General features: G+C 46.2%; 1 protein-coding gene across 1 annotated transcript in view; it reads left to right on the plus strand.

The window, feature by feature from the left end:
* The first annotated feature begins 4,201 nt into the window (after positions 1-4,201).
* SKAP1 (src kinase associated phosphoprotein 1) overlaps positions 4,202-14,995 on the plus strand; it is a 64,299-nt gene continuing 53,505 nt past the window's right edge. The window contains exons 1-4 of the mRNA XM_072919091.1: positions 4,202-4,306; positions 5,458-5,563; positions 7,764-7,789; positions 10,667-10,774. Of these exons, the coding sequence (XP_072775192.1) occupies positions 4,264-4,306; positions 5,458-5,563; positions 7,764-7,789; positions 10,667-10,774 (283 nt within the window). The 5' untranslated portion in view covers positions 4,202-4,263. The remainder of the gene's footprint in view (positions 4,307-5,457; positions 5,564-7,763; positions 7,790-10,666; positions 10,775-14,995) is intronic.

The raw sequence follows: 14,995 nt of genomic DNA on the forward strand, positions 1-14,995 counted from the left end.
TCCTCTCAAAAATCGGCCCTTTCCCCTCAGAAATGACATTTTCCCCTCAAAAACGGCCTCTTTCTCCTCAAAAATGGCACTTTCCCTCAAAAATGGCATTTCCCCTTGAAAACGGGCCTTTTCCCCTCAAAAATGGCCTCTTCCTCCTCAAAAATTAGATTTTTCCCTCAAAAATGGCCTCTTTCCTCTCAATAATGGCATTTTCCCCTCAAAAGTGGGAACTTTCCCTTCAAAAATGGCCTCTTTCTCCTCAAAAATGAGACTTTCCTCTCAAAAATAGCACGTTTCCCTCAAAAGTGGGCACTTTCCCCTCAAAAATAGCTTTTCCCCCTCAAAACTAGGCATTTTCCATATTTCCCAGCTCTTCCATATTTTCCAGCCTTCCCGCCTTTCCCACCTTTCCCAGCTTTCCCATAATTTCCACATTTCCCAGTTTTCCCATCTTTTCCACCTTTCCCATATTCCCAGCTTTCCCATATTTTCCATATTTCCCAGTTTTCTCAGCTTTTCCACCCGGAAGCGTCGCAGGCCGAGGTTTCGCCGGGAATTCACCGGGGATGGGGGAGAGGCAGGAAAAGAGGGAAAATCCGGGAATTCCGGAGCTCCGTGTAAATCACCCTTCATCCCAAACTCTGGGAAATCCTCGGGATTGAGGCTGGGATAAGGGAAAAGGGTTTGGAGAGGGGATGGTGGGTCTGGAAGTTTCTCTTCCCTTCATCCCCATCTTCTCCTGGGAAAAAAAATTAAATGAAAAGTAATAAAATGTAATGAAATGAAATGAAATGAAATGAAATGAAATGAAATGAAATGAAATAAAATAAAATAAAAATTAAAATAAAAAAAAATAAAACAAAATAAAACAAAATAAAACAAAATAAAACAAAATAAAATAAAATAAAATAAAATAAAATAAAATAAAATAAAATAAAATAAAATAAACATTAAAAATCTTCCCTCCCACACCCTTTTCCAAATCCTGTGGCTCTTAAACCCCAATAAATCACCAGGAACGGCTCCTCCACCCCAAAATCTCCACCTTTCACCTCCCCAGTTTCCCTGCCAACATCTGGATCCTGTTCCCGCCGGAGTGATGACAATTCCCAATAAACGCCGCTGGAATTCCTGCCCGATCCCTGCTCCAGGGCCGCAATTCCAGCTGGGACCGCGGCTCCTCCTTCCCCCGGTGAGCTCAGCCTGCTCCAGGAGCTTTTCCAGCCTGGAATTTCCATGGAACACTGGCCTGGCCTTTCCCAGCCTGGAATGTTCCATGGAACACTGGCCTGGCCTTTTCCAGCCCTTTTCCAGTCTGGAATTTCCATGGAACATTGGCCTGGCCTTTTCCAGCCCTTTTCCAGCCTGGAATTTCCATGGAACACTGGCCTGGCCTTTCCCAGCCCTTTTCCAGTCTGGAATGTTCCATGGAACGTTGGCCTGGCCTTTCCCAGCCTGGAATGTTCCATGGAACGTTGGCCTGGCCTTTCCCAATCCCGGGGCCAGGAACTGCGGAATTCCAGAGCCCTGGAATGGTTTGGGTGGGAAGGAGCTGGAATTCCACCCAGCCCCATCCAGGGACAATTCCAGCCTGGCCCGAGGCAATTCCTGGGACAAATCTGGGACAGATTCCGTGGGAATTCCAGCCCAGCACCATTCCAGGGAGCAATTGTTGGGAAAAACAATCCTAAAAGGCATCAGGGTTTGATTCCATCCCAAATCCTGAGCAGGGCTGTCCTTCTCCCATTTTCCCCCAATATTCCCGATATTCCCAGTGGGAACAGGGCTCTGCCTCTCCCATTTTCCCCCCAATATTCCCGATATTCCTGACAGGACCAGAGCTCTGCCTCTCCCATTTTCCTCCTGATATTCCCGATATTCCCGGTGGGAACAGGGCTCTGCCTCTCCTGTTTTCCCCCCAATATTCCTGATATTCCCAAAAGGAAGAGGGCTCTGCCTCTCCCATTTTCCCCCCAGTTTTCCCCAATATTCCTGATAGGGAAAGGGCTCTGCCTCTCCCATTTTCCTCCTGATATTCCCGATATTCCCAGTGGGAACAGGGCTCTGCCTCTCCCGTTTCCTCCCCGATATTCCCGATATTCCCAACAGGAAAAGGGCTCTCCTGTTTCCCCCAGCTCCGTTTCCATGGTTACTCCCAATCCCACCTCCGTTTCCCGGGAAATCAGATTTCCCAGGGATGCCAGCAGGGCTCAGCCGGGCTGCGGGCCCTGGGAGGATCCAGGTGGGAATTTTCTCCCGTGGGGAGGAGGTTTTGAATCCGGAATCCCCAAATTTGGGATGCTGCGGGACAAGGACAGTGCCAGACTCTCCCCTCTCCTTCCCAGCTGATCCCAAAGCCAAATTTGTGACCATTCCAAAATCCAAAAAATTGAAGTGGTGAGAAAAAAGAGGGAAGGGAGAGCAAAAAGAGGAAGGGAATAAAAAACAAAACAACAAAAAGGTCATTTCCTTGGAAATTGGGAAAATCCTTTCCCTGAGGCCCTACCTGTGATATTTTTATTTTCTGTTATTTTTATTTTTCTGGTATTTTTATTTCCTGGCTTTAATTCCCTAAATCCCACCTCAGGAGACCCTACCTGGCCAGGAGATTTGAGGAGCAGCTTTTGATGGGGAAAAATCCAAAATTTTCTCCCAAAAAAAAGCTCAGAATTCCCTAAATCCCAGCCCCACCTGACTAGGATATTTGAGGAGCAGCTTTTGATGGGGAAAAATCCAAAATTTTCTCCCAAAAAAGGCTCAGAATTCCCTAAATCCTGGTTCAGGAAACCCTTCCTGGCAGGGAGATTTGAGGAGCAGCTTTTGACAAGGAAAAATCCAAATTTTCCCAGAGAAAAGGCTCAGAATTCCCTAAATTTGAGCCCCACCTGGACAGAACATTTGAGGAGCATCTTTTGAGAAGGAAAAACCCAAATTTTGCCCCAAAAAAGGCTCGAGGCCCCAAAAAGATCAGAGGAGCAGCTCCTGTGATATTCTGATTTTCCATCTCCTGCTCGGGGCCCCCGAGCTGCATTTCCTGTGCTTTGAGGCCTCAGCATCCGCCGCAAAATCTCCATTTTTGGGGCCGTTTCGGTCTTAAAACCGAGCGGGTGCTGCGGCTGAGCTGAGCCTAACTGGGCTGGAGGGGGAGGGGCACACCCCGAGTTTCCAGCCTGGCACAGAAAGGGTTAAAATCGGCTGGGAAATGCTGGCTGGGAAAGTTTGGGAATGGCGTGGCAGCGACAGCTCCGAGGTTTCGGGTCCCAGATCTGGAGAATCCCCCGGTGCTCCCGTTGTCCCCAAAGGAAAAAACCCCAAAATCCCAAAATCCCCAAAAAATCCAGCAGGGAATTTTTGGGGAAATTTGCCTTTTCTGGGCCCTTCTCCATAAAATCACCTTCACTGAAAAATGGGATTTCTGAGGTGAAAATCCCAACCCAAAACAGCCCCAAAATGGCCCCAAAAGGACTCTGGAGCTGCTTTGGGGTTTCTTCTTCGGCTCCACGACCCCAAATCCCGACCCCAAAAAGTCGGGATCCTCCTGGCACCTGCTCCTTGTCTGCTTTGTGCTGAGAAATGAAAAAAAAAATTGGAATTTTTTCCTTTATTTCTCGTAAAAGCAGGGCCCCAAACACCTGGGAGCACCTGGAGGAGCAGCTCGGGGTTTCCAGGAGTATTTCCATGTGGAAATTTCCAAATTTCCATGGATATTTCCTGTATTTCTAGATGGAAATTTCCAAATTTCCAGGCACATTTCCTTATGGAGGAAATCTCCACGTTTTCAGGAGTATTTCCTTACAGAAATCTCCACATTTCCAGGAGTTTTTCCATCTTTTCCCCATCCCAGGCCCTTTTTATCCCTACCCAACCTCTTTTCCACGCAGGAAATGTGAAAAGGGGAAATTTCATCCCAGATCATCCACCATTGGAATTTTTGGGGTGGAAAACCTGGGAAAAATCCCAATTTTGGGACAAGAAAAGCTCCGGGGAAGCCCCAGAAGGAAATTCCAGCCGGGAATTCCAGGTGGAGCAGCTCGGCTGGAGCTCAGCTTTTCCCACCCAGAATTTTTGGGATCGCCCAGGACAGCTGGGAACGATCCCAGGGATCTGCCGGGGTTTTAGAGGAGGAGGAGGAGGAAGCCAAACCCCAAAGGTTCCTCCCCGTTTTTGGGGTGTCCCCGCCCTCGCGGCTTCCTCCTCGTCACCCCACAGCCGGCGCGGCCCCGGTGGGAAGATCCCAAAGATCCCGTGGATCCCGTGGATCCCGTGGGTGCCATGGATGCCCCGATCCCAGAGGAGATCCAGCGGCTCCTGGAAGGTGACGGATCCCTCCTCGCCCCCGTCCTGCCCCGCGGGGATCGGGGTGGAGCTGGGCAGGGTTTGGGGTGGCTTTTCGGGGCAGCTTTGGGCTCCTCAGGGGTCGTGGGACCTCCCCGGCCCCGACCCCAAAAATCTGGGGGTTGTGGGGCCTCCTGGACTTTGACCTCGAGGAGAATTTGGGGGTGACATCAAGGAGAATTTGGGGGGCCATGGGGCCTCCCTGACCCGAAAATTTGGGGGTGACATCAAGGAGAATTTGGGGGGCCATGGGTCCTCCCTGACCCCAAAGATTTGGGGACCATGGGGCCTCCCAGACCCCGAAGATCTGGGGGCTGTGGGGCCTCCCTGGCTCTGACCCCCAGGAGAATTTGGGGGTGACCTTGAGGAGAGTTTTGGGACTGTGGGGCCTCCCTGACCCCAAACATTCCCAGATTTCCTGAACCCTTTCCCATTCCCAGATTTCCTGCCCCTTCCCAGGCCCAGCTTTCTTTCCCAGGTCCAGATTTCCTAAACCTTTTCCCAGCTTTTTTCTCCCTTCCCAGATTTCCTAAACCCTTTCCCAGATTCAGATATCCTGACTGTTCCCAAGTTTCCTAAACCCCTTCCTGGTTTCCTAAATCGCATTCCCAGATTTCCTAAATCCTTTCCCAAACCCACTTTCTGTCTCCAAGGCCACGTATCCCTGATTTTCCTGCCATTCCTGGATTTCCTGCCCTTCCCAAATTTTCTAAATCCCTTTCCCAGATTTGTTCCCCTTCCCAAACCCACCTTTCCTCTCCACGATTTTCCCAGCCATTCCCACATTTCCTTCCCCTTCCCACACCCATTTTCCCTCTCCAAGGCCGCCTATCCCAAATTTTCCCGGCCATTCCTGGATTTCCTTCCCCTTCCCAAACCCACTTTCCCTCTCCACAATTTTCCCAGCCATTCCCACATTTCCTTCCCCTTTCCACATCAATTTTCCCTCTCCAAGGCCGCCTATCCCAAATTTTCCCGGCCATTCCTGGATTTCCTTCCCCTTCCCAAACCCAACCTTCTCTCTCCACAATATTCCTGGCCATTTCCACATTTCCTGCCCCTTCCCACACCCATTTTCCCTCTCCAAGGCCGCCTATCCCGCTTTTCCCATTCCCATTCCCGCTTTTCCAGAGGCTGAGGATTTCCTGGGCCGGGCTCTGCGGGAGGAGCCGCTGAGCGCGCGGGCGCGGCAGCAGCGCGACGCCATCCTGGGCACCTTCCAGCGCCTCCGAGCCAGGTGGGATCCCCTGGAATTCCTGCTCCAAATCCCGGAATTCCGCCAGAGTCTGGGGATTTCTCCTTCTGCTGCAATTCCCCCATGTTTGGAATTTTATGGATATTCCAGGCTTGGCATAACGGGAGAATCCTGGGGAGTTGTCGTTGGATTTGGTTGGATTTTCTGGTTTAGCACGGGAATTTTCCCCTCTTTTTTAGGTGGAATCTACGATGGAATTTAGGAAGGAATTTTGGGATATTCCCGATTTATTCTCTAATTTCAAGATGGGTTTTTCCCTATTTTTAAAGGAAGGAATTCTGGGATATTCCTGATTTATTCTACAATTTCAGGATTTTTGCCTCTTTATTTTTTTAAGGAAAGAATTCTGGGATATTCCAAATTTATTCCCTATTTCCAGGATGGGTCTCCCCCCCTATTTTTAAGGAAGGAATTTTGGGATATTCCTGATTTATTCCGGATGGGGATTTTCTCCCCTCTTTTTCTTTTAAGGAAGGAATTTCTCCCATTAATCCAAATTAAATCCATCCCATTTTCACCTCCTTTTATCCCTGAGCTCACTCCCACCACTAATTCCCTTTGGAGCCTCCTGGGTTGTCCCTTTCCGGAATTTTCCAGGCTTTCCCAGCCTGGCTGATGGAATTATCCCAATTTTCCCATCCATTTCCTCCTGGATCCATCACTTACCTGAAACCTGAGAGCCCCAACTGAGCTGGAAAATGAATTTAAATCCATTTCTCCCCTAATGGGGAATTCCCAATCCCATTTTCCCGTCTCCCATTTTTTAGATTTTTTTTTTCCCCTGTTGGAAATCTCATCCAGCATCGATTTAAAAAAAAAAATTATTTCTTTTCCCAGACATTCAAATCCTGGCTCCAAAGATTCCATTCCACCCCATCCCTTGGGAATATTTCATTAATTAATGAGGAAAAATCGGTAATTTAATTGGAAGCTACCTGGATTTTATAGATCTGGCTCAGAGGGTTTGGATTTTGGGACTTTTCCAGCTGCTCAGATCCCATTAAACACAAATTTACCCAAATTTTTGCATTTTTTGGGTGTTGCAGACCCAGAAATACAAGAATATATTGGAAAAAATAGGATTTGGGATTCATTTTTATGCAGGAAAGGGTGGAGGAAACACCAAATTTGGGGAAAATATTGGGAAAGAGCAAAATTCCTTGGGGGAACTTCCTGGAAATCCAAAGGCTCCAAAAATCTGGCATTTATGGGATTTATCCAAAACTTCTGTTTGCAGAAATGAGCTCATGACTCCTCCACATTCCCTAAAAACCTCTGCTCTCCCATCCCTAATTCCATTTTCTCCCAAATTTTCCTTCCCATAGTAAAAACAATCCAACCATGGAATTAAAATCAAATCCTAGACCTGAAATCAGATTTTTTTTTAATCCTAAAAAATGAGAAAAAGCAGGAAAATCCAAGTTTTTTTAGCGTTTTCCATCAGAATCCCCGGAGCTGCTCCGGGAGGGAACGGAACTCAATTTTCCCATTTTTTTTAGGCCATTTCCTGGGATTAAAAATGACAGAGGTCGGGAACAAAGCCCCGGCGCTTTCACGGAGCGGGAATTGCGAGTGACAGAAAATCATTCAGGAAATGTTGGTGCTAAAACGTGGCTGGGAAAAGCTCCGGAGGCAAAAATTCCTGGAAAAAAAAAAGGGATTTTTGCTGTTCTTCTTTGTCCAGGAGGCAAAATATCCTGAATTTTGGGAATCTGGATTTTTTGGGATTGGAGGAATGCATGGATCTCTTAGTGCTGATTTTTTTTTGGCTTAAATGTTGGATAATTGGAATTTTCCATGGAAATGTTGGGATTTAAGGATAAAAATTTTTGGGGAATGAATGGAATGTAGATCACCCTCCACTTGCTGGGAATGAGCTCAGTGAAAATCCTGGAATATTTTGGGCCTGGAAATGACTTTTAAAGGATTTGAGGGGAAAAAAAAGGTCGCAGGAATTTTTGTGTTTGGAGAAGGTTCTGCTCTAACAGATGGAAATCCATGGAATTCCGGCTGGGAAGGGCTTAAATCCCATCCCTTCCCTGCTCACCAGGGCTGGCCCATCCCAATTCCTCTTGGACTTCCTCGTGTTTCCCATTCCTTGGCTTCCCAAATTCTCCCAGGCTAGGAGAATCCTTGGGGAAAATTTGGGATTTTACGGCTTTTTTTCCCTTTGGTTTTTCAGGTACCACCTGGAATTCCCATCCCGAGGTGAGTCCAGCTGGGAAGGGTCTAAAAATTGGGAGCTTTGTTAATTAAAGGGATTCATTAACAAAGAGAAACGTCAGAGTAGGTCTCAGTAGGTCTCAGCAGGCCTCAGGGGGCCTCACCTCGTAGCAGGCCCAGTTTAGTTGGTATTTTTATCAATTTTTTGCCTCGTTTTTTGGTGTAACTTTTTTGGGATCATTTTATGGGATCGTTTTGTCTCCCTTTTATCCACTTTTTGATCCTTTTTTTCACTCTGCTTTGGAACAAAACTCCATCCTGCTGTAGGCCTCAGTAGGCCTCAGTAGGCCTCATCTCATAGCAGGCCCAGTTTAGTTGATATTTTTATAAATTTTTTGCCTAATTTTTTGGTGTAACTTTTTTGGGATCGTTTTGTGGGATTGTTTAATCTCCCTTTTATCCATTTTTTGATCCCTTTTTCACTCTGCCTCAGAACAAAACTCCACCCTGCTGTAGGCCTCAGTAGGCCTCAGTAGGCCTCACCTTGTAGCAGGCCCCGTTTAATTGATATTTTTATCAATTTTTTGCCTCATTTTTTGGTGTAACTTTTTTGGGATCATTTTATCACCCTTTTATCCATTTTTAGATCCCTTTTTTTCACTCTGCCTCGGAACAAAACTCCATCCCGCTGGAGTCATGCCGCCATGTCCATCCCTGTCCTCTCTCTTCAGGAAGAAAATGCCCCCCCCCCCAAAAGAAAAAAAAGCAAAACAAGTTTTTTTCAACCTTTTTATCCCTCTAAAAGCCCAAATCCGGGGAGGTGCAGCTGCCGGCAGCCGGAACCTGGCGTTTCCCCAACCCTCTCCTTTTTATTCCGTGTAGTTATGACAAGGCCAAGTAGCAAATCATTAAAACAACAACAAAAATAAAAAAACCCCAAAAATTCCCTTTTTTTGCTGCAAAGATTCCCTTTGAAGCTGGGCCGGAGTGGCCGGGAATTGATGGAGTGCTGGCTGATTTTAGGAAGTTTTATTTAGAAAAAGCCTTTGCTGAGCGGGGCTCGGGCTCACGAGCCCGGCTGGGATTTATGAAGTGTTTGGGAAAAAGCAGAAAAAACCGTCGGGATTGACGGGAACGGGAACGCGTGGCTCAAATCCCCGGCCCCGGAGATGTCAAAACATGGCGGAGATGGAAACAAAAGCAAAGAATTTTAATATATTTATATATTTACATATATATATAAATATATACATATTTATATATTATATATATGATACAATTTTTAGAGTTTTCATATACTTAGATATTTATATATTATATATATGATATCATTTTTAGAGTTTTCAGATAATTATATATTTATATATTTTATATATGATAGTATTTTTAGAGTTTTTATAAAATTATATATTTATATATTTGATATATATTATATAATATATTATTCCTTGCTGGATTTGGATATTCCCAAGAAATTCCATGTTTTTCCCGTGCCTGGGGGAGGGGAGGGAAATTCCAGCGGCGCATTCCCGGCTGCCGCTGCCTCGCAGCCCGACCTGCTGGGCACCTACAATCACTGCAAGCTCCAGCGGCTCCATCCCAAAAAAATCCCCCCAAAAATCCCCCCAAAATCCCCCAAAAATCCTAAAAAAAGCCTAAAAAATAGCAAAAAAACCCCTAAACATATTAAAAAAAAAAAACCCCAAAACATCCCAAAAAATCCCCCCAAAATCCCAAAAAATCCTCAAAAAATCCCCCAAAATTCCCAAACATATCCCCCCAAAAATATCCCCAAACTCCCTCCCCTCCAAAAAATCCCAAACATATCCCAAACAAAAATCTCCGCTTTTTGTCCTTTATTATTCCAATTGTTTTTGTAAAAAAGGGAATTCTTGCCCATGGATCATTTTATGACCCCATTTTTTTTTCCCATGATTTCCATTTTTTTTCCCTGAAAATGGGAATTGGATTATTTTATGACCCCACTTTTTTTTTTATAATCCCATTTTTTCCCAACAAATGGGAATTCTTGATATTAGATCATTTGATGACCCCATTTCTTTTTTCCTTTATAATTCCCATTTTTCCCCTAAAAATGGGAATTCTTGCCCTTGGATCATTTTCTGGCCCAGCTTTATTTGGAAATCGCTGCTGGAAATTCCATTTTGGGGCTGTTTGGAGGGCGCTGAGTGAGGAGCAGCTGCCCCGGCCCGAGCAAATATTGAATTAAAAACCTTTCCACGTCCAATTAAAAACCTTTTAATATCCAATTTAAAACCTTTTAATATCAAATTAAAAATCTTTCATCCCCGCTTTCGTTAAAAGTCAATTTCAGCACCTGGCGCTGGGCGGCCTCTCCAGAAAAGCCCATGGAAATTCCCCGGAAAATTCCAAATAAATTCATTTCAGGAGCGGAAAGATCCTTTCCACACCTCGGATGGGGTCATTTGTTTGTAGGAAATTCATGTTTTTATCCTTTTCCCCAAAAGTTTATATGGAAAATCCATGTTTTTATCCTTTTTCAAAAAAATTTATACCAAAAATCCATGGTTTTATCCCAATCCCTGTAAATTTATATGGAAAATCCATGGTTTATTCCCTTTCCCTGTAAATATATATTTAAAAAATCCATGTTTTTATCCTTTTTTCCTGTATATTTATATCAAAAATCCATGGTTTTATCCTTTAACCTAAAACCCCTGAAAATCCCACAAAAATCAGGCTGGATTTTGGAAGGAAATGGTAAAATTCGGGGGTAGGAATTTCCAAATTCCCCAGATTTTTCTCAAAATTCCTCAGATTTCCTCAAAAATTCCTCAAAAGTTCCTCACATTTTCCTCAAATTTCCCTCAAATTTTCCACAAAAATTCCTCAAATTTACAAAATTTTTCTCAAATTTCCCCAAAATTTGCTCCCACCCAGGTGGGGACGAGCGCGACGGCCGCGACGGCTCCGAGGAAAATCCTGGCTGGAATTTCGGCCCTTCCCGGATTTCCCCGGCTTCGTTCCCGACAGAATTCCGGGATGAGGGTGAGTCGCTGATTTTTTGGGAACGTTTCGGAAAATTTCTTGGAATTCTGGGATGTTTTTGGTGTTTCTTGGAATTGCTGGAATTTTGTCTTCGGGAGAAGATCAAGGATAAAGCCGGAATCCATTGGGGTTTCCTGTCATCCATCCCAGAATTCAGCACTTCCTCCATTCCCAATCGATTGATCCCTTTGGTTATTGATCAATCCCTTTGGATATTGATTGATCCTATTGGTCATTGATTGATCCCTTTGGTTATTGATTGATCCCTTTGGATATTGATTGATCCCTTTGGTTATTGATTGATCCCTTTGGATATTGATTTATCCCATTAGTTATTGATTGATCCCTTTGGATATTGATTGATCCCTTTGGTTATTGATTGATTGCTTTGGTTATGATTAATCCCTTTGGATATTGATTTATCCCATTAGTTATTGATTGATCCCTTTGGTTATTGATTGATCCCATTGGTTATTGATTGATCCCTTTGGTTATGATTAATCCCTTTGGATATTGATTTATCTCATTAGTTATTGATTGATCCCTTTGGTTATTGATCAATCCCTTTGGATATTGATTGATCCCTTTGGATATTGACTGCTCCCTTTGGATATAGATTGATCCCTTTGGATATTCCTTTATTCCCGTTTGTCGGCCAATATTTGGGGTGTGTCCGTGTTTATTGGGGGATTTTTGGGGCTGTCTGTGGATATTTGGGGTGTCCAGAGCTTTCACTGGATCTCGGGGTGTGTCCGTGTGTCTCGGGGGATATTTGGGGGCGCCAAAGGATTTTTGGGGCTCTCAGGGAATATTTGGGGTGTCTGGGGGGGTCTCTCTGTGTCTGTTGGGGGTTCTTTGGGGTTATTTGCACTATTTGGGGTTATTTGCACGGTTTGGGGTTATTTGCACGGTTTGGGGTTATTTGCACTATTTGGGGTTATTTGCACGGTTTGGGGTTATTTGCACGATTTGGGGTTATTTGCACGATTTGGGGTTATTTGCGTGGTTTGGGGTTATTTGCACGGTTTGGGGCTATTCAGAGGTATCTGCCCGTGGCTATTGGGTCTGTTCAGGTGGATTTGGGGTGATTTTAGTGTATTTAGGGTTCTTTTGGTGTTTTTAGGGTTTATTTAGGGTCTATTTGGGGTTATTTCGGTATATTTAGGGTTTGTTTGGGGTTATTTTCGTGTTTTTAGGGTTTATTCGGTGTCATTTTGGTGTATTAAAGGTGTATTTGGGGTGATTTTAGTGGTTTTAGGGTTTATTTGGGGGTCCCGCGGTCTCCCCGGGCGCGGCGGCGGCTCCGGAATTCTGCAGCGCCCCCGTGTGGGGGCGGCCGGGAACGCGCGGGACCGGGAGCGCGCCCGGGAACGGGAATGGGACCGGGAATGGGAACGGGAACGGGAACGGGAACGGGAACGGGAACGGGAAAGGGAATGGGAACGGGAACGGGGACGGGAACGGGAAAGGGAATGGAACGGGAACGGGAACGGGAACGGGAACGGGAATGGGAATGGGAAAGGGAACGGGAATGGAAACGGGAACGGGAACGGGGATGGGAACGGGAACGGGAACGGGAACGGGAACGGGAACGGGAATGGAAACGGGAACGGGAATGGGAACGGGAACGGGAACGGGGATGGGAACGGGAACGGGAATGGAAACGGGAACGGGAATGGAAACGGGAACGGGAACGGGAACGGGAACGGGAACGGGAATGGAAACGGGAACGGGAATGGGAACGGGACCGGGAACGGGAACGGGAACGGGAATGGGACTGGGAACGGGAACGGGAACGGGAATGGGAACGGGAACGGGAATGGGACTGGGAACGGGAACGGGAACGGGAATGGGAACGGGAAAGGTAAAGGGAACGGGAACGGGAATGGGAACAGGAACGGGAACGGGGACGGGCCTTGGGAACGGGAACGGGAACGGGAACGGGAACGGGAACGGGAACGGGAATGGGAACGGGAACGGGAACGGGAACGGGAACGGGAACGGGAATGGGACTGGGAACGGGAACGGGAACGGGAACGGGAACGGGAACGGGAACGGGAATGGGAACGGGAACGGGAACGGGAACGGGAACGGGAAAGGGAATGGGAATGGGAACGGGAACGGGGAACGGGAACGGGAACGGAACGGGAACGGGAACTCACTTTGGGAACGGGAATGGGAATTGGGAACGGGAATGTGCTTTGGGAATGGGAAGGGACATCGGGATCGGGCTTTGGGAATGGTGTTTAGGAACAGGTCTTGGGAAGAGGCTCTGGGAACAGGAACGGGCTTTGGGATCAGGCTTTGGGAAACAAATCCCATTTTTTCCTCTCCCCTATAAAACAAATCCCATTCCCCCCATCCCATATAAAACAAACCCCATTTTTTTCCATCCCATACAAAACAAATCCCACTTTTATTTTCCACCCCCTATAAAACAAATCTGATTTTCCCCCTTCCCCATATAAAACAAATCCCATTTTTATTTTCCATCCCCTATAAAACAAATCCCATTTTTATTTTCCATCCCCTATAAAACAAATCCCTTTTTTTTCCCTCTCCCCTATAAAACAAATCCCATTTTTCCCCCTTCCCCTATAAAATTAATCCCATTTTTTTCCTTTCTCCTATTAAACAAATCCCATTTTCCCCTCTTCCCCCATAAAACAAATCCAATTTTTTTCTCTCCCCTATTAAAAAAATCCAATTTTTTTCCCTTTTCTCCCTTTTTTCCCCCTCCTGCCCCCGTCCCCTGCCGCTATTTGCATTCCCACCTCATTTAGTCTGGGGATTAATGAGTTTTTTACCCGGCTCAGATAAAACCGGGCCTAAACCCGGCCTAACCCCAACCCCGCATTCATCACCCGCCCTTTGTCTGCGGCCTTGGGGGATTCTCGGGAATTTCCATCCCTCCCCGGCAAAATCCCGGGATTTTAGTCGCTTTTCGTTCCTTTGGGATTTTTTTTTTAAGCTCGGTTTTATTATTTTTGAGGGTTTTTTTTTGCCCCTCCTTGAATTTCTGCTCCAGGGAAATCGAGGATTTGGTTAAATTTGGGAATTTTTCGGTGGCAATCCCTGAAAAATTCCGTTTGGTTTGAGGGGGAAAATTCCCTGGTCCTCGTCCCACCCGGCCTGGGGAAAATCTGGGAAAAACCCACGGAAAAGGAAGGTTTTAATTTGGATTTCGGGTTAGAGTTGGGATAAATGGAGCAAAATCACTGAAATTTGATTTCTTTTGGAATTCAACCAGAATCCCAAGGGCAAGGGAGGCAAATCCAGCTTTGTCCCCATTCCAGCCACCCCCAAATCCCAAAATTCACCCCAACCCCAAAATCCACCCAGATCCCAAATCCCAAAATCTGCCCAGACCCCAAATCCCAAAAATCTGCTCAAATCCCAAAATCCAATCAGATTCCAAATCCCAAGATCTGCCCAAATCCCAAATCCCAAGATCTGCCCAAACGGGGACGGACCCCAGCCATGACCCCGACCCTGGCCCTGACCCCTGCCCTGATCCCAATCCCTGACCCCAATCCCGATCCCTGACCCTGATCCCAATCCCTGACCCTGATCCCAGCCCTGATCCCAATCCTTACCCTGATCCCAATCCCTGATCCCAGTCCCTGACCCCATTCCCAATCCCCGACCCTGATCCCGATCCCAATCCCCGATCCCAATCCTTGATCCCAATCCTGACCCTGATCCCAATCCCAGCCCCGATTCCAGCCCCGATTCCAGCCCCGATTCCAGCCCCAATCCCAATCCCTGACCCTGATCCCAATCCAAATCCTGGATCCCAATCCCAGCCCCGATCCCTGACCCTGATCCCAATCCCAATCCCAAATCCCAATCCCAAATCCCAATCCCTGACCCCTCTCCTTGGCAGGAGCAGCGCTGGGTCAAAAATCCCAAATATCCTCTAAATCATATCCCAGATTTCCTGCTTTTCCCCTCCACCATCCCTTAAAAAACAGCCACAAAAATCCCATTTTCCAGATAATTTTAGGTACCATTTAAAAAAGAAAAATCCCAAATTTCCTGCTTTTCCCTTCCCTCATCCCTTTTTCCAAGGATTTTTGGCTCCTGTTTTTTCTTAAATATGTGTTAAACACTATCTCAAATTTCCTGCTTTTCCTTTCCACCCTCCCTTAAAAAGCAGCCACAAAAATTCCATTTTCCAGGGAATTTTGGGCATAGTTTTTTTTCTTTATTATTTATTAA

The sequence above is a fragment of the Taeniopygia guttata genome, chromosome 27, assembly GCF_048771995.1.
Source record: "Taeniopygia guttata chromosome 27, bTaeGut7.mat, whole genome shotgun sequence".
Taxonomy (NCBI): domain Eukaryota; kingdom Metazoa; phylum Chordata; class Aves; order Passeriformes; family Estrildidae; genus Taeniopygia; species Taeniopygia guttata.